This window comes from Embiotoca jacksoni, unplaced genomic scaffold, assembly GCF_022577435.1.
Source record: "Embiotoca jacksoni isolate LCO1_2020_lvr unplaced genomic scaffold, fEmbJac1.0.p SCAF_78, whole genome shotgun sequence".
Lineage (NCBI taxonomy): Eukaryota > Metazoa > Chordata > Actinopteri > Embiotocidae > Embiotoca > Embiotoca jacksoni.
In genome coordinates, this window is record NW_027185434.1 from 332,623 (window position 1) to 355,000 (window position 22,378).

A 22,378-nucleotide genomic window follows, 5' to 3' on the forward strand; every position below is an offset into this window, starting at 1 on the left:
GACACGCTTGTGATGAGCTTTTCATTTCATGCAAATGTAAATAAAAATCATGTAAACCCATATTTAATATTAAAAAAAAATAGACTAAAGACAGCACAAAACTGAGAAATATTATTGTTTTATGAAAAAGATCTGCTCATTTTGAATTTGAAGGCAGCAACACATCTCTAAAAAGTTGTGACGGGTTCAACAAAACCCACAACTGGAAAAGTTGTGTAAAAAAACATCCAGTGGAACATCTGACAACTAATCAAGTTACCATGGCAACTGATCAGTAACATGATTGGATATAAAAAAAAGATCAATTGCGTTGCATTAAATGCAATTTAAATTGAAAATCATGAATGTCGCTTCCTTAGAGCTGAAGAGGAGAGGGACCATCCAGCTTGTTATCGGCGCTCCGTGAAATGTTTCAGTTCCCCAACGTTTCCAAAGTGTTGTTAAAGAAGAGGTGATGCAGCTCAGCGGTGAACACGATCCTGGAACAGCTTATAGAAACGTGTTGCTGATGTCAGATTGAAAATGAGAAGATATTTTCATACTGAAACTCAGCCGCATCAAAAACACAGTTTACTGCTCCACAGCACAAACAGGGTCTTCATATATGCAATGAAAGTTCTGACTTCAGACCTGAAGATATGAGGATGATGTGTCTCGTCTGGTAGTTAAACCCCAGCTGAAGGGTTAGGACGACAGTAAGTGTGTTCGATGATTGGATCCTGAGATCTAAATGTTGCTCCGCCTCCTCATGATCACAAAGACTTCCATTTATGCTCTTTTTATGTCCGTCTAAGTGGGTGGTCTGATAGAAGGAAAGCTGGAAGTCATCCAGTTTCTCCATTTATTGTGCTGTTTTGTTTTTTTAAGCAGATCTCATGCTTTCATCAGCCTCCTGTCATGCATCTTACAGGAACAACCTGTTCCTGCCTGCTGAGTCGAGGATAAATGTTAAAAATGTCTGTGTGGAGGAGTTAGTAGGTGTTTATTGGTATTCTCCTATATTTAGGCTCGCTGCAAATCTGTGCTGCTGCAGTCGGTTTCAACGCTGTGATATTCTGTGTATCGGGAACACCAGGACAGATCTGGACAAATGTCCCGACTCTGTCTGTGTTCTCACGTGTCTCATTCGTTAATAAAATGTCCACTTAAATGGACAAATACAAACAAATCTAAATCTTAAGGCCAGTTTGCTGTTAATTCCTAAAATACATGTATCTGTTTTTAATCTGAAAAAAAAGAACTCTCTTTAAAAATGACTCCTTAAATCAATCACTTCTGCAAAAGCGTGTGCACCAAAAGCAAGTGTACATTCTTGTAACAGCGCCCTCTAGGGGCAACAGAACAAAGGACGAAGTGAGCTACAGACAAAACAGGTTTGAAGGGAGAAATCACATTTATGTTACGCTGCAGGTAAAACACTTCATCATCACAGATCTCATTTCAAACGATTCTCACTCAACATCCTTCATCAATGAACAACAACAAATCAAAGCACGACGGAGACGGATTCATCTGGGTAAAAGCAACAGGATCATCAAATCCTCGTGACATCATCAAATCCTCTTCTGTGACATCATCAGATTCTCTTCTGTGACATCATCACATCCTCTTCTGTGGCCCCGCCTCCATCTCCTCCTGTCCACAACATGTCAAAGTTTCCTGGTGTGAACTCTGAACCTGAAAAGATGAGTGGATGATTTAATACAAACATCTGGAACATGTTCACTCAGAATCAACTGTTTATTCACAATGAACCTCATTTTGGTTCAGTTTTGATCAAATGATAAATATAGTTAATATAGTTATAGCTACGTCCACTTTTCTATTGCGTGTACGGTCGTACGTCACTGAGCTGGATGAAGGATGGAGGCGGGGGACACAAGAACATTTTAAACAATTTCACAAGACAACTGTTTTCTGACAATAATTTCTGCAAAATCATTAAATCACTTTTGCACAGATTAAATAGTCTTTAAATTATTATGACATTTAACTTTTCAGAATGTATTACGTTAAAATGAACTGTAATTTAACATGAAATAAACAATCCAACAAATCCAGATTTATTTCTGGTCCGTCATAGAAATAATTGTAATAATTTGTTCATGAGGCATCGGTCCGAACTGGAAGTTTATTTGTGGAGGACTTCCTTCACATCTTCACATTCCTCCATCACACACAAGCAAAGAAAAAGGAGCTGCTGAGACCCCTGGATTAATTTAAGATATTTTCCTCTGAGAGAATAGGTGGGGGTCGGGGGGGGGGGGGGCAGAGGAAGAATGGAGCCGGGGTGTGTGTGTGCGTGTGTGTGTGTGTGTGTGTGTGTGTGTGAGGGGGGGGGGGGGGGGGTTCAGGGTCCAGTCAGCCAGCAGGACGTCCTGTTTGAGCTTCCAAATAGCATTTCCTCCAATAAAAGGGGGAGACCTTGGAAGTAATCTCCCACAGAAGACACAGAGACGTTGATTGTCATCCTGGAACGAGGCCAAGAATGAACAGAAAGACCCCCCCCCCTCCCCCACCTCCCCCCCCACCGAGCTCTGGATGGCAGTCAAAAACCACCAGGAAGTCATTAGAGCTCAAGGTTCATGAAAAGTCTCTCCTACCTCCCGTCTGCAGGCAGCTGAAGGAAACATCATCTTCATACATCATTATTATTGTTATTATTGTTATTATTATTATTATTATTATTATTATTATTGGACAAATTGCTTTCTGCAAACACTCATGTTGTCAAACTGTCTTCACCTGTTGGTGTCAGTTATTGAGTTAAATCTCAAACACAACCTTCAGGAGTTAAAGCATGAGGGGAGGCGGGGGGAGGGGGGGTGAGACATCATTCACCTTGTCTGTCAGCAGAAGGGGGAGGGGCCACAGACCTGTGTTGTTTTCTACCTGCTGCAGCTTTTTCAGAAGTCCAGTGTGCCGTTCGATGGAAGCCATCATGTTTAGTGTGTGAATGTTTCTGGGTTATTTAAAGCTGCAGGTCATTTATTCATATGTTTGGTTATTACACATCAGAGCATCAACATGTATGAGTGAACTCAGAGGAGGGACACAGCAAAGGTCAAAGGTCACTGAAACCTCCACAAAACATGTTGGTTTTGTTGTTAATTATGAAAAAGTTTCAGGATAAAATCATGAATAATGGACATTTTAAATCCAAAAGGTCGAAGGTCAACTGTGACATCGTCATGTTTCTGTCTGTCACTCAGCTCCTAATTGACAGGAGGACATCCTGAATGTGTCTCTCATCTTGAAACTTCTTCAAAACGAATTCAGTGAATAATGAAATATCTAAAAATAAGGTATGAAAATCAGGTATGGAGGTCCAGCTCTGCTCCTCTGAAGTGTTTAGCTCCTCAGATGATCGTTGTCTCCTCCGATGGGGAAACTGAAGACCACCAAAGCGTACGCAGCCCCCCCCCCCCCCCCCCCCCACCCCCCAAACACTCAGCTGTTGTCATCACATTTGCAGAGCTGCAATAATTCAAAGACACTTATCGTGTGTCTGTCTCCCGTGTCCCCCTGTGGCCAATCGTGTTGACCTTCCTGTCAGCTCCCCCGTGGAATTCTGGGTGGCGGGCAGATTCTGCCCCCCCCTCCACCCCACCCGCTCACAAAATGCATACAAATTAGCCTTTCAAAAATCAGATCAAGTTATGTAAAGGACAAAAGCAAGCAGACTTCAAAGGGGGCGTGACGAGGAGGGATGCTGCACGCCGAGGCTTCAGCTAGCGCTCTCAACCGGCCCGTCCTCACATTATTGTCTTCGGTCCTCCTCCTCCCTCTGGTTCCCTGAGCCCCTCTGGTTCCCTGAGACCCCGCTGCACCGGGAAAAATGGGTCCAGCCCTTTGGAGTGAATCCCAATCCCAAACCTGGTCTTTGATTCTGGGGGGCTTGGCGCTGCTCCTTCTCCCCCTGCTTTGTTCCTCTTGATGGATCTAGGCGGGCCGGCGAACCGTGACCCCTGCCAGCCCACCCCGTCTGCACACACACACACACACACACACACACACACACACACACACACACACACACATCAAGACAAAGCCGAGCCTCCACAGACCCTAACAGGACAGGAGGGGAAAACCGAGGTTAAAAAAGAAAATGTGGACGAATGTGCTGCAAACGTCTGTGAATGGAAGTCTCATCCCGACAGAGATTACAGCCGCTGAGTGCTGCTGCTGCTTTCATTGTGTCTGTTCTGATAAGTTAGCCATGTGTGATGGGCGAGGAGGAGAGTCTGGACCGCCGCCTATTCAGCTGCTCTGAACCACCTGCCACCAGATGGACCCGAGTGCAAACTTAAACAAGAAAGAGGAAGAACAAAACCATGTGTTTGTCAGCCGTCCCGGCGCCTCCGTCCTCTCCGAGTCTCTTATCCAACCAACACTTCATCTGCTTCTGGTGAAGTTGGCGAACGTTACATTTCATACTTGGAGCTTTTTGTGTGCTGAGGCCAAAAAACAACACAGATATCTGACTGTAACTTTTACATGACCTCCTTCTTCCACCCCGGTCATACATGCAAACCGTAGCTCTGACACAGCGCCCTCTAATGGACCGACGGGTGTACTACACAGTCTGTCATGCTACATGTTGACGAGGCTACAACCTGAATTTAAAGTTAAAGTCGGTCCATCTACCTGCTGAAGTCGTGTTCCTGCTCATGTTTACAGTCCCGGTTCTAGACACACCAACAGGAAGTGTTTGCAGCAGCGGTCCGCCTCACCGACGGGAACTTCTTGTTCTGAGTTCTGTGTAAAAAGCAGTGAAAGCTGAAGGTCCGCTGGGCCCAGATGTACTAATGACTTCCAGAGCTCGTGCAGTCGGGAGGAAGGAAGGTGAGCGAGAGCTGCCGCTTCACTTTATTCACTTTAATTAGAACCAAATGAAAAGGAGCCCCCCTCCTCACGCCTCCTCCCCCTCCTCCCTCCTCCCTCGTCCTCCCTCTTCAGTCTACTCTTAATTGACTTAATGGTTGAGCGCTGGCCAGCCTGGCTGGAGATGATGTGTGTGTGTGTGTGTGTGTGTGTGGGTGGGGGTGGGGGGGGGGGGGGTTCCCTCTCATTTTCACTGAGCTTTTCACCAGACTTACAAATCAAATCATCAATAGCTCATCAGACTGAATGAGCTCGTTAAAGACTCCAAAGGTTGATTATGGATCAGAAGGTCACTGCAGCCGTTCTGACTTTAGGAGAAGCTTTTGATCCGAGAAACTTTTGATCCGGTCCTGAAAACTAGTTCCGTCCACATCCGTCATCCGTCCACATCCGTCCTCATCCGTCCACATCCGTCCACTGGGGCTCGTTATCCAATAGCAGCTGAAACAAGTCAAAGAGGAGCAGAATGAGATAAATTTGGAGAAACGTTTTTACATTTTAATCCCAGACTACCTGTCATGAATGCTCAAAATTCACTGAATTGTATTAAATAAATTTTAAAAAAAAATATATATATATATATATAAAGAATTAAGCATATGCTTAAAGACAGGAAGTACGGGGAATCAGCTGCCTGAAAAAATACCACAGACTTTATAAATCTGTTTATGATTGTTTCGAAGCTTTTAACTGCTGACACGTGTTTCTTTCCAGCAGTCATCATCAGTTTTGAAATGAAGATCTTCCTCATATGTTGTATTAAACTGATGTTATGTTAAGATATGAAGCCGTGGTTTAATAGCAGCAGTCATGAGGTCCTTCGTTGTGAGGTTGCTTCAGTACGGAGAATAAAATTAGCTGAATGTCGTGTTGGTGGATGTTTCATGTGCAGCTGTGTCTCTTAACTTCGAACAGCTATTTTTGGTTATAATAAATAATAAGTCCAGATAGTTTCACACCACAGATCCAGACAGTAAAATATTTGCATCAGTCTAAAAACAGCCTCCAGTTGAGACTGTTTGGTGACATATGGAATCAGTTTACTAATTATTTCTCTCGTTATGTCCTCATAACTGATGCTGCCAGGTATGTTTGGACTCATTTGTCCAGTTAGAGACGTCGGTCTTCTCCATGTTTGATTGGTTTGGACATCCGGCTCCGGCGCTGCGTGCCAGCTGAGTCGGTGGCTCACTGAAAAGTTGTGTTCATTATTTTTAAATGTCACATCTGATTTCACGCACACAAAGGGTGGAAAGACAACCGTTTTCTTTTGTACGGTTCTTCAGGCTCCCGACAGTTGAGAGGGGAGGTCTTTTTTTTATTTTGATCATAAGTTTGACAGTTTTATACTTTTCCCCTCCTTTTAACTGGGAACAAAGTTAGCAGAGAAGAAACAGACCAAAAGAGAGCAGCGCACGGTTGGACAGACTGAATGTGACGGCCTGTTTGGAGTTTGTCAAATATTTTTTAAAGGAAAGTTCAGCAACTATTTGGGCAGATCTTCAAGCACTGAGACAAACACCAGGTTCTGCTGATAAAATCCCAATACAGTGAAGCATGGTGGAGGCAGCATCATGAGCTGCTCCAGCTGTTTGGCCTCCGTCCCTCCACCCACAGCAGCTGGTCTCTCCAAGGTCTAATGTCACAGGCTGGATTTTCTCCAGCCTGAATGGAGACTGGAGGACATGCAGAAATATGCTGTTATGGATTTTTTTTTTTTTTGCCCAATGAAGCCAAAAAAATAAAAAACTGCAAAGTTGTTTTTTTCTCGATCTCGATTCATTATTAAAAAAAAAAAATTGGCTTTTCTTGGCGGCTTTAACATCTTCAAAAACTCATGAAAGTTGGTGCCTGACGATGTGCAAAGTTTCATGAGGTTTGGAGCATCGTTTGATCTTAAACATCAACTTCCTGTGTCACAGCAAAACATCAAACTTAACCACATCGCCCTGGCCAGACTATATACTACTCTATACTATATACTATATGCTATATACTATATACTCTATACTCTATACTCTATACTATATACTATATACTCTATACTATATATTATATACTATATACTCTATACTCTATACTATATACTCTATACTATACAGCGGGTATGGAAAGTATTCAGACCCCTTTAAATTTTTCACTCTTTGTTTCATTGCAGCCATTTGCTAAAATCAAAAAAGTTCATTTTATTTCTCATTAATGTACACTCAGCACCCCATCTTGACAGAAAAAAACAGAAATGTAGAAATTTGTGCAAATTTCTTAAAAAAGAAAAACTGAAATATCACATGATCATAAGTATTCAGACCCTTTGCTGTGACACTCATATTTAACTCACATGCTGTCCATTTCTTCTGATCCTCCTTGAGATGGTTCTACTCCTTCATTGGAGTCCAGCTATGTTTAATTAAACTGATTGGACTTGATTAGGAAAGGCACACACCTGTCTATATAAGACCTTACAGCTCACAGTGCATGTCAGAGCAAATGAGAATCATGAGGTCGAAGGAACTGTCCAAGGAGCTCAGAGACAGAATTGTGGCAAGGCACAGATCTGGCCAAGGTTACAAAATCATTTCTGCAGCACTCAAGGTTCCTAAGAGCACAGTGGCCTCCATAATCCTTAAATGGAAGAAGTTTGGGACGACCAGAACTCTTCCTAGACCTGGCCGTCCAGCCAAACTGAGCAATCGTGGGAGAAGAGCCTTGGTGAGAGAGGTAAAGAAGAACCCAAAGATCACTGTGGCTGAGCTCCAGAGATGCAGTAGGGAGATGGGAGAAAGTTCCACAAAGTCAACTATCACTGCAGCCCTCCACCAGTCGGGGCTTTATGGCAGAGTGGCCCGACGGAAGCCTCTCCTCAGTGCAAGACATATGAAAGCCCGCATAGAGTTTGACAAAAAACACATGAAGGACTCCCAGACTATGAGAAATAAGATTCTCTGGTCTGATGAGACCAAGATTGAACTTTTTGGCGTTAATTCTAAGCGGTATGTGTGGAGAAAACCAGGCACTGCTCATCACCTGCCCAATACAATCCCAACAGTGAAACATGGTGGTGGCAGCATCATGCTATGGGGGTGTTTTTCAGCTGCAGGGACAGGACGACCGGTTGCAATTGAAGGAAAGATGAATGCGGCCAAGTACAGAGATATCCTGGAAGAAAACCTCTTCCAGAGTGCTCTGGACCTCAGACTGGGCCGAAGGTTCACCTTCCAACAAGACAATGACCCTAAGCACACAGCTAAAATAACAAAGGAGTGGCTTCGGAACAACTCTGTGACCATTCTTGACTGGCCCAGCCAGAGCCCTGACCTAAACCCAATGGAGCATCTCTGGAGAGACCTGAAAATGGCCGTCCACCAACGTTCACCATCCAACCTGACGGAACTGGAGAGGATCTGCAAGGAAGAATGGCAGAGGATCCCCAAATCCAGGTGTGAAAAGCTTGTTGCATCATTCCCAAGAAGACTCATGGCTGTACTCGCTCAAAAGGGTGCTTCTACTCAATACTGAGCAAAGGGTCTGAATACTTATGACCATGTGATATTTCAGTTTTTCTTTTTTAATAAATTTGCACAAATTTCTACATTTCTGTTTTTTTCTGTCAACATGGGGTGCTGAGTGTACATTAATGAGAAATAAAATGAACTTTTTTGATTTTAGCAAATGGCTGCAATGAAACAAAGAGTGAAAAATTTAAAGGGGTCTGAATACTTTCCGTACCCACTGTATATTATATACTATATACTATATACTCTATACTATATACTCTATACTCTATACTATATACTCTATACGCTATACTATATACTCTATACTACATACTATATACTATATACTATATACTATATACTCTATACTCTATACTATATACTCTATACTCTATACTATATACTATATACAAAAATAAATTATTTATCACTTTTTGGAGTATGACCTTTTTCTGAACTGACATGCATGCATACCTCAAGTTACTTCTCACTGAGGCAACTGCTCTAACCAATGTGTCACACACATGTAAGTCATCTGAAATATGAAAAAAAAGTACATTTTTTATTTAATGGTTTATGATTTTTATTTTGCAAAACATATTTTGTATTAGGGGTTTTTGTATTGTTGTTGACCTTTAGATGAAGAAGATATTTAATATCATTGCAGACCTCCTTGAAAACACGTATATCTACTATCCAAAAAATGCCTGTGGCAATTTTGGTCGCATTTGAATGAATATTTGTGGATGTTGGAGTTATAGGTTGTGTTAGATCTGTATACTTTTATACAAACCAATGAGCCAAGGTTTTACTTATTACAAAGAAACTACTGATGCACACAGAGTTTATTGCTTGCACAAATTAAGGCGTTGTCCTACTGTTTCTCACAAGACTTATTATTGTCTGTGACACCAGGTGCAGCTCAAGGAGAACACCATGACATGGTGCTCTCTGATAAAGTTATGACTACTGACCAGATAAGAGGAACCTTGCAGTCAACAGGTGCAGCACCAGACAGTGTAGGGTTTCCTCCCCTTTAGGACGCTGTCTCCTGTGACTGGTGGAAGCGAAGAGAAGTGAGACCAGCCTACGCACCAATGAAGGGAGAGTGAAGTCTAAACCACGCCTCCCCACCTTTTTATGACCAATCAGATAGAAGCACATTCTCATTCAAAACTGTGTAACCTAAGGTAGGGACTCTTCTCTGGAAGGTTGACTACAGTTAACTGCTTGCAGTCTGTGGTTTTCTGAACAGAAAAGATCCATGTACATGCTGATTTTGATTCTCTAATGCTTAAATAAATTGCTGAACTGAGGAATAATAATTCTCCTGGACTCTCTTTGCAAATCAATGAATGTGCTGACAGTTGCAGTGAGCCAAAGATGTGTCATTATGCAGAACTCCCCCTGTGAAGATTGGTGGTGTAGTGGTTGGTGCTGTTGCCTTCTATCCAGAAGGTCTGAGGTTTGAATCCCCCACTTAAAATAATATTATAACATGTCCACCCGAAAGTCTTTTTTGGGGTCACTTTTTGGCCACCACGCCACGGGCTCACCGATCGCGGAAACAAATTATTTTGATAACTTTTCATTGTTAAGAGTGCACAGACTAAATTTCAAGTCGGTCCAACAAAATCTCTGAGGAGTTCGTTACAACATGTGCGAATCGCAAAAAATGGCGACTAAATTCAAAATGGCGGACTTCCTGTCGAGTTGACGTCATGGTGCAATTGAACTTTTTTGTACGTCTCGGTGTAATACACGTGTCCACCGGATTTCATGCACGGAGGTAAATGTGGCCGCCGGGGCATCTCTTTAGGGGGCGCTCGCGAGCCATTTGGCCACGCCCCCTCGCGACTCCAGAATACGAAATGTTTCGCCGGGAGACAAATGTGGGCTCAAATAACAACATGCAACCTGGTGCATTGATCTAACAGCCTATTGGTGGATGATTTATAACAACCAATCAGAACGTAAAGGAGGCGGGTCAGTGAGGGACGTGACGTCAGCGAGGTAGAGCACAGTCACCTTGTGTGTCGGGAGACAAAATGCAACTTGAAAAAACGTCCTAACTGGAGATGAGGGACAGGTGAAGCAGCATGAATGGACCTGTGTGCGTTTGTAAAGGTAACTGGCATGTTTGTGTTTTATAAACTGAAACCGTAGTTTGTACACGTGACTTATTTAACTCGGTGCTTGTTTGTGTTAGCATAGCCCGTCCCTTTGCTACCTGTGTAACATGTTAGCAGGTGAGCTCGTGCTATTGATATAACCTGCTTGTCCACACTGGACGTGACACTTAATGGATTCTGTGGACACAGATTGGAGAACATCGGGGGACTGTTGGTGAGACAGGACCACTTTCATGTTTCTGAGAGATGACGCCATCTGTACGCTCCGTGACGTCGCTCCTCACCTGGCCTTCATCACATCCCTTCTTCATCACATCTCTTCATCATCACATCCCTTCATCATCACATCCCTTCATCATCACATCCCTTCTTCATCACATCCCTTCATCATCACATCCCTTCTTCATCACATCTCTTCATCATCACATCCCTTCATCATCACATCTCTTCATCATCACATCCCTTCATCATCACATCTCTTCATCATCACATCCCTTCATCATCACATCCCTTCATCATCACATCCCTTCATCATCACATCCCTTCTTCATCACATCCCTTCTTCATCACATCCCTTCATCATCACATCCCTTCTTCATCACATCTCTTCATCATCACATCCCTTCATCATCACATCTCTTCATCATCACATCCCTTCTTCATCACATCTCTTCATCATCACATCCCTTCATCATCACATCTCTTCATCATCACATCCCTTCATCATCACATCTCTTCATCATCACATCCCTTCATCATCACATCCCTTCTTCATCACATCCCTTCATCATCACATCCCTTCTTCATCACATCCCTTCATCATCACATCTCTTCATCATCACATCCCTTCATCATCACATCCCTTCATCATCACATCCCTTCATCATCACATCCCTTCTTCATCACATCCCTTCATCATCACATCCCTTCATCATCACATCCCTTCTTCATCACATCCCTTCATCATCACATCCCTTCTTCATCACATCTCTTCATCATCACATCCCTTCATCATCACATCCCTTCATCATCACATCCCTTCATCATCACATCCCTTCATCATCACATCCCTTCATCATCACATCCCTTCTTCATCACATCCCTTCTTCATCACATCCCTTCATCATCACATCCCTTCATCATCACATCTCTTCATCATCACATCCCTTCTTCATCACATCCCTTCTTCATCACATCTCTTCATCATCACATCTCTTCATCACATCTCTTCATCATCACATCCCTTCATCATCACATCTCTTCATCATCACATCTCTTCATCATCACATCTCTTCATCATCACATCCCTTCATCATCACATCCCTTCTTCATCACATCCCTTCTTCATCACATCTCTTCATCATCACATCCCTTCATCATCACATCCCTTCATCATCACATCTCTTCATCATCACATCCCTTCATCATCACATCCCTTCATCATCACATCTCTTCATCATCACATCCCTTCTTCATCACATCCCTTCATCATCACATCTCTTCTTCATCACATCTCTTCATCATCACATCCCTTCTTCATCACATCCCTTCATCATCACATCTCTTCTTCATCACATCCCTTCTTCATCACATCCCTTCATCATCACATCCCTTCACCAGGTCGCAAGTAGGTAGGTAGGTAGGTATTTACTTTATTAATCCCCGAGGGGAAATTTTTTCGCTACAGCAGCATACAGAAGCAATAAGATAATAATAGAAATAATAGAATAAAATAATAGAATAGAATAGAATAGAATAGAATAATATAATAATAGAAAAGCAATAAAATAAAATAGCAGTAAATAGCAGTAAAAAACATAAATATAAAATATAAAATGCACAGTATATACAGTACATTATATATATATATATATTATATACAAACAAACCAAGAAACACAGTCAACAGTGTTATTGTTATGTGATGGATTTTGTCAGAGGTGAGTTATTGTACAGAGTTATTGCGGTCGGCAGGAATGATCTCCTGTATCAGGAATGATCTCCTGTATCTGGAACGATCTCATGTATCAGTAATGATCTCCTGTATCTGGAATGATCTCCTGTATCTGGAATGATCTCCTGTATCAGGAATGATCTCCTGTATCAGGAATGATCTCCTGTATCTGGAATGATCTCCTGTATCTGGAACGATCTCCTGTATCAGGAATGATCTCCTGTATCTGGAATGATCTCCTGTATCAGGAATGATCTCCTGTATCTGGAACGATCTCATGTATCAGTAATGATCTCCTGTATCTGGAATGATCTCCTGTATCTGGAACGATCTCCTGTATCAGGAATGATCTCCTGTATCTGGAACGATCTCATGTATCAGTAATGATCTCCTGTATCTGGAATGATCTCCTGTATCTGGAACGATCTCCTGTATCAGGAATGATCTCCTGTATCTGGAATGATCTCCTGTATCTGGAACGATCTCCTGTATCAGGAATGATCTCCTGTATCTGGAACGATCTCATGTATCAGTAATGATCTCCTGTATCTGGAATGATCTCCTGTATCTGGAACGATCTCCTGTATCAGGAACGATCTCCTGTATCTGGAATGATCTCCTGTATCTGGAACGATCTCCTGTATCAGGAATGATCTCCTGTATCAGGAATGATCTCCTGTATCTGGAATGATCTCCTGTATCTGGAACGATCTCCTGTATCTGGAACGATCTCCTGTATCAGGAATGATCTCCTGTATCTGGAACAATCTCCTATATCAGGAATGATCTCCTGTATCAGTGATCTCCTGTATCAGGAATGATATCCTGTATCTGGAATGATCTCCTGTATCTGGAATGATCTCCTGTATCTGGAACGATCTCCTGTATCAGGAATGATCTCCTGTATCTGGAATGATCTCCTGTATCAGTAATGATCTCCTGCATCTGGAATGATCTCCTGTATCAGGAATGATCTCCTGTATCTGGAATGATCTCCTGTATCAGTAATGATCTCCTGTATCAGGAATGATCTCCTGTGTCTGGAATGATCTCCTGTATCAGGAATGATCTCCTGTATCTGGAACGATCTCCTGTATCAGGAATGATCTCCTGTATCAGGAATGATCTCCTGTATCTGGAACGATCTCCTGTATCAGTGATCTCCTGTATCAGGAATGATCTCCTGTATCTGGAACGATCTCCTGTATCAGGAACGATCTCCTGTATCAGGAATGATCTCCTGTATCTGGAACGATCTCATGTATCAGTAATGATCTCCTGTATCTGGAATGATCTCCTGTATCTGGAACGATCTCCTGTATCAGGAATGATCTCCTGTATCAGGAATGATCTCCTGTATCTGGAACGATCTCCTGTATCAGGAATGATCTCCTGTATCTGGAATGATCTCCTGTATCTGGAACGATCTCCTGTATCAGGAATGATCTCCTGTATCTGGAATGATCTCCTGTATCAGGAACGATCTCCTGTATCTGGAATGATCTCCTGTATCTGGAACGATCTCCTGTATCAGGAATGATCTCCTGTATCAGGAATGATCTCCTGTATCTGGAATGATCTCCTGTATCTGGAACGATCTCCTGTATCTGGAACGATCTCCTGTATCAGGAATGATCTCCTGTATCTGGAACGATCTCCTGTATCAGTGATCTCCTGTATCAGGAATGATCTCCTGTATCTGGAACAATCTCCTATATCAGGAATGATCTCCTGTATCAGTGATCTCCTGTATCAGGAATGATATCCTGTATCTGGAATGATCTCCTGTATCTGGAATGATCTCCTGTATCTGGAACGATCTCCTGTATCAGGAATGATCTCCTGTATCTGGAATGATCTCCTGTATCAGTAATGATCTCCTGCATCTGGAATGATCTCCTGTATCAGGAATGATCTCCTGTATCTGGAATGATCTCCTGTATCAGTAATGATCTCCTGTATCAGGAATGATCTCCTGTGTCTGGAATGATCTCCTGTATCAGGAATGATCTCCTGTATCTGGAACGATCTCCTGTATCAGGAATGATCTCCTGTATCAGGAATGATCTCCTGTATCTGGAACGATCTCCTGTATCAGTGATCTCCTGTATCAGGAATGATCTCCTGTATCTGGAACAATCTCCTATATCAGGAATGATCTCCTGTATCAGTGATCTCCTGTATCAGGAATGATCTCCTGTATCAGTAATGATCTCCTGCATCTGGAATGATCTCCTGTATCAGGAATGATCTCCTGTATCAGGAATGATCTCCTGCATCTGGAATGATCTCCTGTATCAGGAATGATCTCCTGTATCAGGAATGATCTCCTGTATCTGGAATGATCTCCTGTATCAGTAATGATCTCCTGCATCTGGAATGATCTCCTGTATCAGGAATGATCTCCTGTATCTGGAACGATCTCCTGTATCAGGAATGATCTCCTGCATCTGGAATGATCTCCTGTATCAGGAATGATCTCCTGTATCTGGAATGATCTCCTGTATCTAGAATGATCTCCTGTATCTGGAATGATCTCCTGTATCTGGAATGATCTCCTGTATCTGGAATGATCTCCTGTATCTGGAATGATCTCCTGTATCGGGAATGATCTCCTGTATCTGGAATGATCTCCTGTATCTGGAATGATCTCCTGTATCAGGAATGATCTCCTGTATCTGGAATGATCTCCTCTATCTGGAATGATCTCCTGTATCTGGAATGATCTCCTGTATCTGTCCTTGTGACAGCAGCTGGAGGAGTCTTTTAGAGAACGTCCTCCTCTGTCCCTGCAGCAGGTGGAGAGGGTGGTCAGGATTATCCAATATGGACAATAGTTTGTTCAGCGTCCTCCTCTCCACCTCCTTTTCCAGTAAGTAACTGTATTGCAGGTATAAATAAATAAATATATACATACATTTGCTATATATATATATATTTATACATATATTTATTTATTTTTAGAACTTTATTGAACAGGATGGAACCATCACTCTGGACATTCAATGTGTTATTCTGGGGTTTTAATCTCTACATCTGATGAAGATGTACGTTCGCTTCATGTGATGTATTTTACTCTTCTGAATGCAGTTTCACAGCATCGTTTTTTTTTCACTAGAGTCGTTTGTTTGGGTTCAAAAAGACTCAACATAAGTTCATGTATATATTTGAGGACATGAGAGTCGTGATTTGAACATCAGGAAGACTTTTATTTCTTAGCAGGCCATAATTTAGGTTCATTAAAAACTGCTGACAGACAAAATCTAAATTTAAAAGAGTCAGAGGAGTTTATGGACGAGTAACCCAGGCAGGACAACCATGTTCAATACGTCCTCATTGCCATGAATTATGGGATGTCCATGTGTCTGTGAACTCTGCCTGTTAGCAGTGTCACTGCTGCTGACGACATTCATCCTGAGAAACACCCGGATAATAAATCACTTGTCCCTGTATGAGAATTCATCACTTGGTATCTCATACAGTTGGAGGCTTGTGGTGTCGTAGCGCCATCTAGAGGTGGTGTGTAGGTTGAAACATTTCCTGTCGATGGACGAAAATACGAGTATTGAGATTAAAATGTGTCACATCACAAATTTGGAATAATCCGTCAATAAAAACCTAAATTGTGGAAGTCAGCTGGTGAACGTTAAATGCGGCTCCTTGAATTCCTTTTGAACAAAATATAGAACTCAGATTTTAACACTAAACTTATTCAGTTTTGCTCCTTTTAAAAAAAAATTAAAAACACAAGTACTTTAAGATTTTGTCCTCTAACAGTTCCAAAGAATCACCGGATGACTTCAGGTTGTACACTTAAAGAGTTGACGTTTAAATTGATTTAAAAATAAATCAAAAAGCCACCTTCAAATGTGTACATGCAGTCTTTGGACTTTTTCACATAACTTCCATGTTTTTGAAGCAAAGAAATGAAAAAAACACTGATTAGTAGATTTCCACGAGTTCAGGACCGACTTGGTTTCAACAGAATAATCCGTTCACACACCACAATATGCAAAATGTTCTGACTGCCAGTCCGGTCTTTATTCAGGACTCCAAAAAAACAACTACAAGGTTTATTTTTCTCCCATTTCATGTCAGTCCAGCGTAAAACTGACGGCACACATGCTTTTCAATTCATGCAACTACACAAGACAAACGGTTGGTTGGAGCTGCAGATGTGCTCAAAGCACGCCACAGCTGTCCACGTGCACGCTGTGGTTGTCCTTCGCTTTGTGTTGCCTGGTGGGGGGGGAGGGGGAGGGGGGGGTTTCTTTCAAACTGGGAAGAGTAAAACCACGTACGCCAAAACACATGTACACCATCCACACTGGAATACAACAAGAAGCTCATGAACAAGCAAGAACTGAAAGAACAAACTGCAAATGCCCAATAAGAGCTTTATTAAAACATCACTTTAGACGTGGAACAAAAGCAAGTTCGAACACAAAAACTGCAGCACCAGAAAAAATAAAGGCAAAACACACACAAAAAAAAAAGAGCTTCTCTGAAGCCACTTTTAAAAAAATACCCCAGGTGAGTAAATGCAAGCTCAACCGTAAAAACAACTCCTAAAGGTGTTCTACTCTAAAGACATTGAACCACTTGATGCAGACTTCGTCCTGAGATGATTAAACGGTCTTCTGCTGGCCTTTCTTCCCAATCAGAGACTTGTGGATGTGAGGGATCACACCTGCAGGACAGGAGGCAGCGTTACCATCCGCAACACAAACTCACAACTTATCCTCATCGCAGTCTCACATCTATTCAATTAAATGCAACAGAATTCATTTCCTGGTTTCTTCCTGTTAAAGGGAGTTTTTCCTTCCATCTGTTGGAGGTTTTTCTCCATTAAAAGGAGTTTTTCCTTCCTAGTGTACATGTGAATAGTTGAATGATGCTGTAAAGGACTTTAATGTGTTAAATAACCTGCGTTGTGATTTGAATTGATTTGTTGCAGCTTCAGTTAAATATGTCGAAGCCTCCATGATGATAAGTGCAGCATTATAAACACTAGAATGGATGTACTGCAGATGTTTCAGATGATCGTGGAGGTGCAGATGATCGTGGAGGTGCAGATGACCGCGGAGGTGCAGATGATCGTGGAGGTGCAGATGATCGTGGAGGTGCAGATGACCGCGGAGGTGCAGATGACCGCGGAGGTGCAGATGATCGCGGTGCAGATGACCGCGGAGGTGCAGATGATCGCGGAGGTGCAGATGATCGCGGAGGTGCAGATGACCGTGGAGGTGCAGATGATCGTGGAGGTGCAGATGACCGTGGAGGTGCAGAGCATCCTCACCTCCACCAGCGATAGTGGCCTTAATAAGCGAGTCCAGCTCCTCGTCTCCTCTGATGGCCAGCTGCAGGTGGCGCGGGGTGATGCGCTTCACCTTCAGGTCCTTTGATGCATTTCCTGCCAGCTCCAGAACCTGGAAGGAAACGAGGCTTTAAGATCCGCCAGCAGGAGCAACAGCAGCTGGTACCGGTGCCGGAGGGGGACGGACGGTACCGGTGCCGGAGGGGGACGGTACCTCGGCGGTCAGGTATTCCAGGATGGCCGCGCTGTACACCGCTGCGGTGGCGCCCACCCTGCCGTGGCTGGTGGTTCTGGACTTCAGGTGTCTGTGGATCCGACCCACGGGGAACTGCAGGACGAGGACAGGTGACTGGGTTAGCTGGGTTAGCAGCACCGAGGCGATGAATGAAACCTCAGCGGCACCAACCTGCAGTCCGGCCCGCTGCGAGCGTGAAATAGCCTTGGTTTTCGTCTTCCCGGAGTCCTTGCCAGCCTTCCCTCCAGCCTGCAACACCGACACCGACATGCACCATCAGCACCATCAGCACCATCAGCACCATCAGCCTGCAGCATGCTACGCTACTGGAGCGGCTAATGTTAGCGGCTAACTGTTAGCTATTGAAAGAAATGCACCAGTTTTTTATTTTGATGATCTTCTTCCAACAAACAGCCGCCATACTGTTTACAACTACTCACCATTTTCCGAACAGTTTCTGACGCCGCAGCACAAGAAGACTTCGCTGCCGACGAGTGTTTTTGAACTTCAAGCTCCGCCCACAATTATCTTCACTTTATGGCCCATCTTCATCCGGGTAACTGCAGCGTGCACGTCAGCCAATCACGCTTCGTCATGTATTTCTCTTTCATGGCGTTCAGCCAATTAACAAGAAAAGATGCCTCTTTGCAGGAAGTGTGGTCAATTTCCGGTAAAGGGGATTGTGGGTAATGTAGTTCCAACGGTTGGCTCTCTGGCGTTGTGGGTTTTTTCATAATGAAAGATCAAGTTAGGAGGTTATTATAAATCATTTTAAAAGTAGTTTCTTTTGATTTATTCCATTATTTAATCTAGAAAAAGGAAATATGCATCATATATGAAGTTGTCACATGATCAGACACATTTAAAATGATTACAGAAGAACATGGACATCGTTTGTTTGTTTGTTTGTTTGTTTGTTTGTTTGTTTGTTTGAGCCTCTATTTATCACTGCACATGATATCAACACAATTTACATTTTCTCTGAGAAGTGCTGGTTTTTGTTTCATGGTATTTTCTTCCATTCAAAAGTAATTTTTCCAGTCGACTTCCCCTTTTCTGAAAGAGACCGTATGATGAATCTCTGTATTATCTGTGTTTACTCATTATCATCTTAAACTGGAATATTTTGATTGATTTATGATCCATCCATCCATTTATTGACATTTTTACTGTTGTAGTTCCACTTTATGGCCACGTGAGGGCAGTAGCAACTAATGATTGCACGTGCAGTTTCTGTGCTCAAAATACACTGAGTGACAGTTACTTCACTACAAACACGTTATATGATGAAGGTCACATAAAGAGACCGCTGCTCGTTTCTCGTTTCAAAATTAAGAATCATCTAATTTTCTTTGAACCAAAAGTTGCGTGTGAATGTTTATAACCGTGAACATTAATAAAGTAAATACCATACCATAACATGACAGTGAAGGGACTCATTTTAACTTTCATAATCTAACGAGCACCATTTACACCAGTTATCGTGTCCTCTCTCAGACGGGACAGGTTGGACTAACGGAGAAATCAGCAGCAGCTGGAGGAACACTGAGCGGTCAACAGACTGCAGTGTTAATGTGGAACAGGCTCCAGCAGTCAGGGAGTGTTTGATAAGACAAGCTGTGTGTGTGTGTGTGTGTGTGTGTGTGTGTGTGTGTGTGTGTGTGTGTGTGTGTGTGTGTGTGTGTCAGACAACATGCACAGCTGGTGGTGGGCTGGTCACGTCTAAATCACATACCGTTCATTCTCAGGCCGACTCTCCTTTCAGCTCTGACCTCCAGCTCGCTGCTGCTCGCCTCCTTCAGAGGAGCGTCATCGTCCGTCACCTCTCAGGCTCCGAGAGACTCTTACTGATCCACTGTTGGACTTTTGGGAGTCTTTCTCTACTGTCCTTGCAGTGACTTCTTCCACTGGTAGCTTTCCTTTCTTTAGGTTTCATTTTTGGAGATATAAGTGAACCAGAAAGGAAAAGTGACACGCCGCAAAAATAACAGCATGTCAGAGTTGAACTGTCAGTTTTGAGAGTTTGAGCAACAATCTGCTCTTTGGTTGGAAAAATATAGAAACAGAATATAGATTTAAATACGTTAATAACAGCGATTCATGCAGAAGTTGAACAAATGTTCTACCTGAGACAGACGGGGACCTAAAAACGTCTCCTCGGCCCAACGTGGGATAAACGAGAGGACGGGACGGACAGAGGGACGGACAGAGGACAGAGGGACGGACACAGGAAGGAGGGACGGACAGAGGACGGAGGGACGGACACAGGAAGGAGGGACGGACACAGGACGGAGGGACGGACACAGGAAGGAGGGACGGACAGAGGACGGAGGGACGGACACAGGAAGGAGGGACGGACAGAGGACGGAGGGACGGACACAGGAAGGAGGGACGGACACAGGACGGAGGGACGGACACAGGAAGGAGGGACGGACACAGGAAGGAGGGACGGACACAGGAAGGAGAGACGGACACAGGACGGAGGGACGGACACAGGAAGGAGGGACGGACAGAGAGCGTGAGAAGCAGAGTGTGATGTCAGTCTGTCTGCTGGGACTCAAAGGAAAAAATAAAAGTTTGGTGGGAAATAGTGTCGATCTGTTCAGCTGGAGACGAGCTGACCGGGTCGCCGGTCTGAAAAGACTTCAGACAACAACACACGTCTTCTTAAAGAAGATAAAAACATGTAATCAGTCCAGAACATAAGCAGCGAACGGATCTGTGGCTCTAATCTCAGTAAATAACCAACATCCAGCTCTTCACTGTAAACAGATGTCATCATCCCTGAAGCACGTGGGCTGATGAACATTCACACGTATTAGTGAGTTCATGTTTCTGTGTTTTTATAAACAGCTGATGTTCAGTGAAGCTGCTCACTTCCTCAGTGTTTCCTCATCATGATGACAGACGTTTTAAATGATTCTCCTGCTGCAGTTTGGTTGTACAGGAACGTAAAGATGAGGTCGTGCTGATGGATTAACTGTCAGCTGCATGTCACCAAAAACTTTTCTTCTGGTTTTGTGCCGCTGAGATTCAAGAATTTGAACCAGCGGCTCATTTTCATCCTAAACCTGAGAAAAGTTTGTCGTCCGCTGATCGTCATGTTTCCTCAAAACTTTCTCACACAAGTTCCTGCAGTGCAAACATTTCTGCACCGAGGCTTCAGCTGAATATTCTGCTGCACACTATCGATTAACTGTTTCCACGAAATCACCAGAACTTCTTTTCTTTTCTGGAAGAACTTCTTTTCTTTTCTGGAAGAACTTCTTTTCTTTTCTGGAAGAACTTCTTTTCTTTCTGATTGATCTGTGAATTTTTTTAATTCATAAATGATCCATTAAAAACATCTTTTCAGTCGGTTCTCTTCTGATGCTGCTCTGTAGACTTTAGAGTCATGAGATGGAACAAACAAAGGAAAGCTGACATCAAAACATACATGACCTGGTGGTGGTGTGGTGTGTGTGTGTGTGGGGGGGGGGGGGGGATATGCTTTCATTATAATCTGATAGAAATACAGTGGACAGAATGAGCTGACTTAAACAGTGACCCTAATGGATCTACAAGAGTGCACATAGTGAAAGTTAACACCCCCCCCACCCCTCCTCCCTAAAAATAAAAACACACACACACACACACACACACACACACACACACACACACACACACAATGGACGTAGTCGCAGCAGGCATCTTGTCTGACAGGACTTTGACAGATGGTCCAATGGGACGGTGCAGCGGGAGGAGGGAGGAAACATGGCCCACAGAGGGATGAATGGGGAGGAGGGGAGGAGGGGGGAGGGGACCCTGCTAATGGATGCAGAAGTGTGTGCATGTATGTGTGTATGCACATGTGTTACTCATGTTGTGAGCAGTTCACACAGTTACAGTGTGGGAACAAAAACAAACAAGTTTACATGTTGTGAATCATTGATGGTGAAAGTTTAGTTTAAAGTTATGACTGCAGAAGTGTGTACATGTGTGTGTGTACATGTGTGTGTACATGTGTGTGTACATGTGTGTGTACATGTGTGTGTGTACATGTGTGTGTACATGTGTGTACATGTGTGTGTACATGTGTGTGTTTTACTCATGTCACATTGTGAAGATTATAAAAGTCCTCATTATAAAAACATTTAATTTATAGTTTTAAATAAAGGTAAGTGTTCGTGTTTGTGATGAGCTCCAGAAAATGAATGTAAGTCAATGCAATGTCCTCAGAAGTGATGGAAACACGTGTGTGTGCGTGCGTATTATGTGTGTGTGTGTGTGTGTGTGTGTGTGTGTGTGTGTGTGTGTGTGTGTGTGTGTGTGTGTGTGTGTGTGTGTGTGTGTGTGTGTGTGTGTGTGTGTGTAGGAGGGGGTC

At 43.1% G+C, this 22,378-nt stretch overlaps 1 protein-coding gene across 1 annotated transcript; it reads right to left on the reverse strand.

Annotated features, from left to right (window-relative positions):
• Window positions 1-16,480: 16,480 nt before the first annotated feature.
• LOC138215642 (histone H2A.Z) lies at window positions 16,481-18,566 on the reverse strand. Its single transcript, XM_069177901.1, has 5 exons — window positions 18,456-18,566; window positions 18,187-18,264; window positions 17,995-18,108; window positions 17,763-17,892; window positions 16,481-17,153 (listed from the first exon to the last, which is right to left on the reverse strand). Exons 1-5 carry the CDS (start codon window positions 18,456-18,458, stop codon window positions 17,092-17,094), a joined length of 387 nt encoding a protein of 128 aa, XP_069034002.1. The 5' UTR covers window positions 18,459-18,566; the 3' UTR covers window positions 16,481-17,091.
• Between the last annotated feature and the right edge of the window lie 3,812 nt (window positions 18,567-22,378).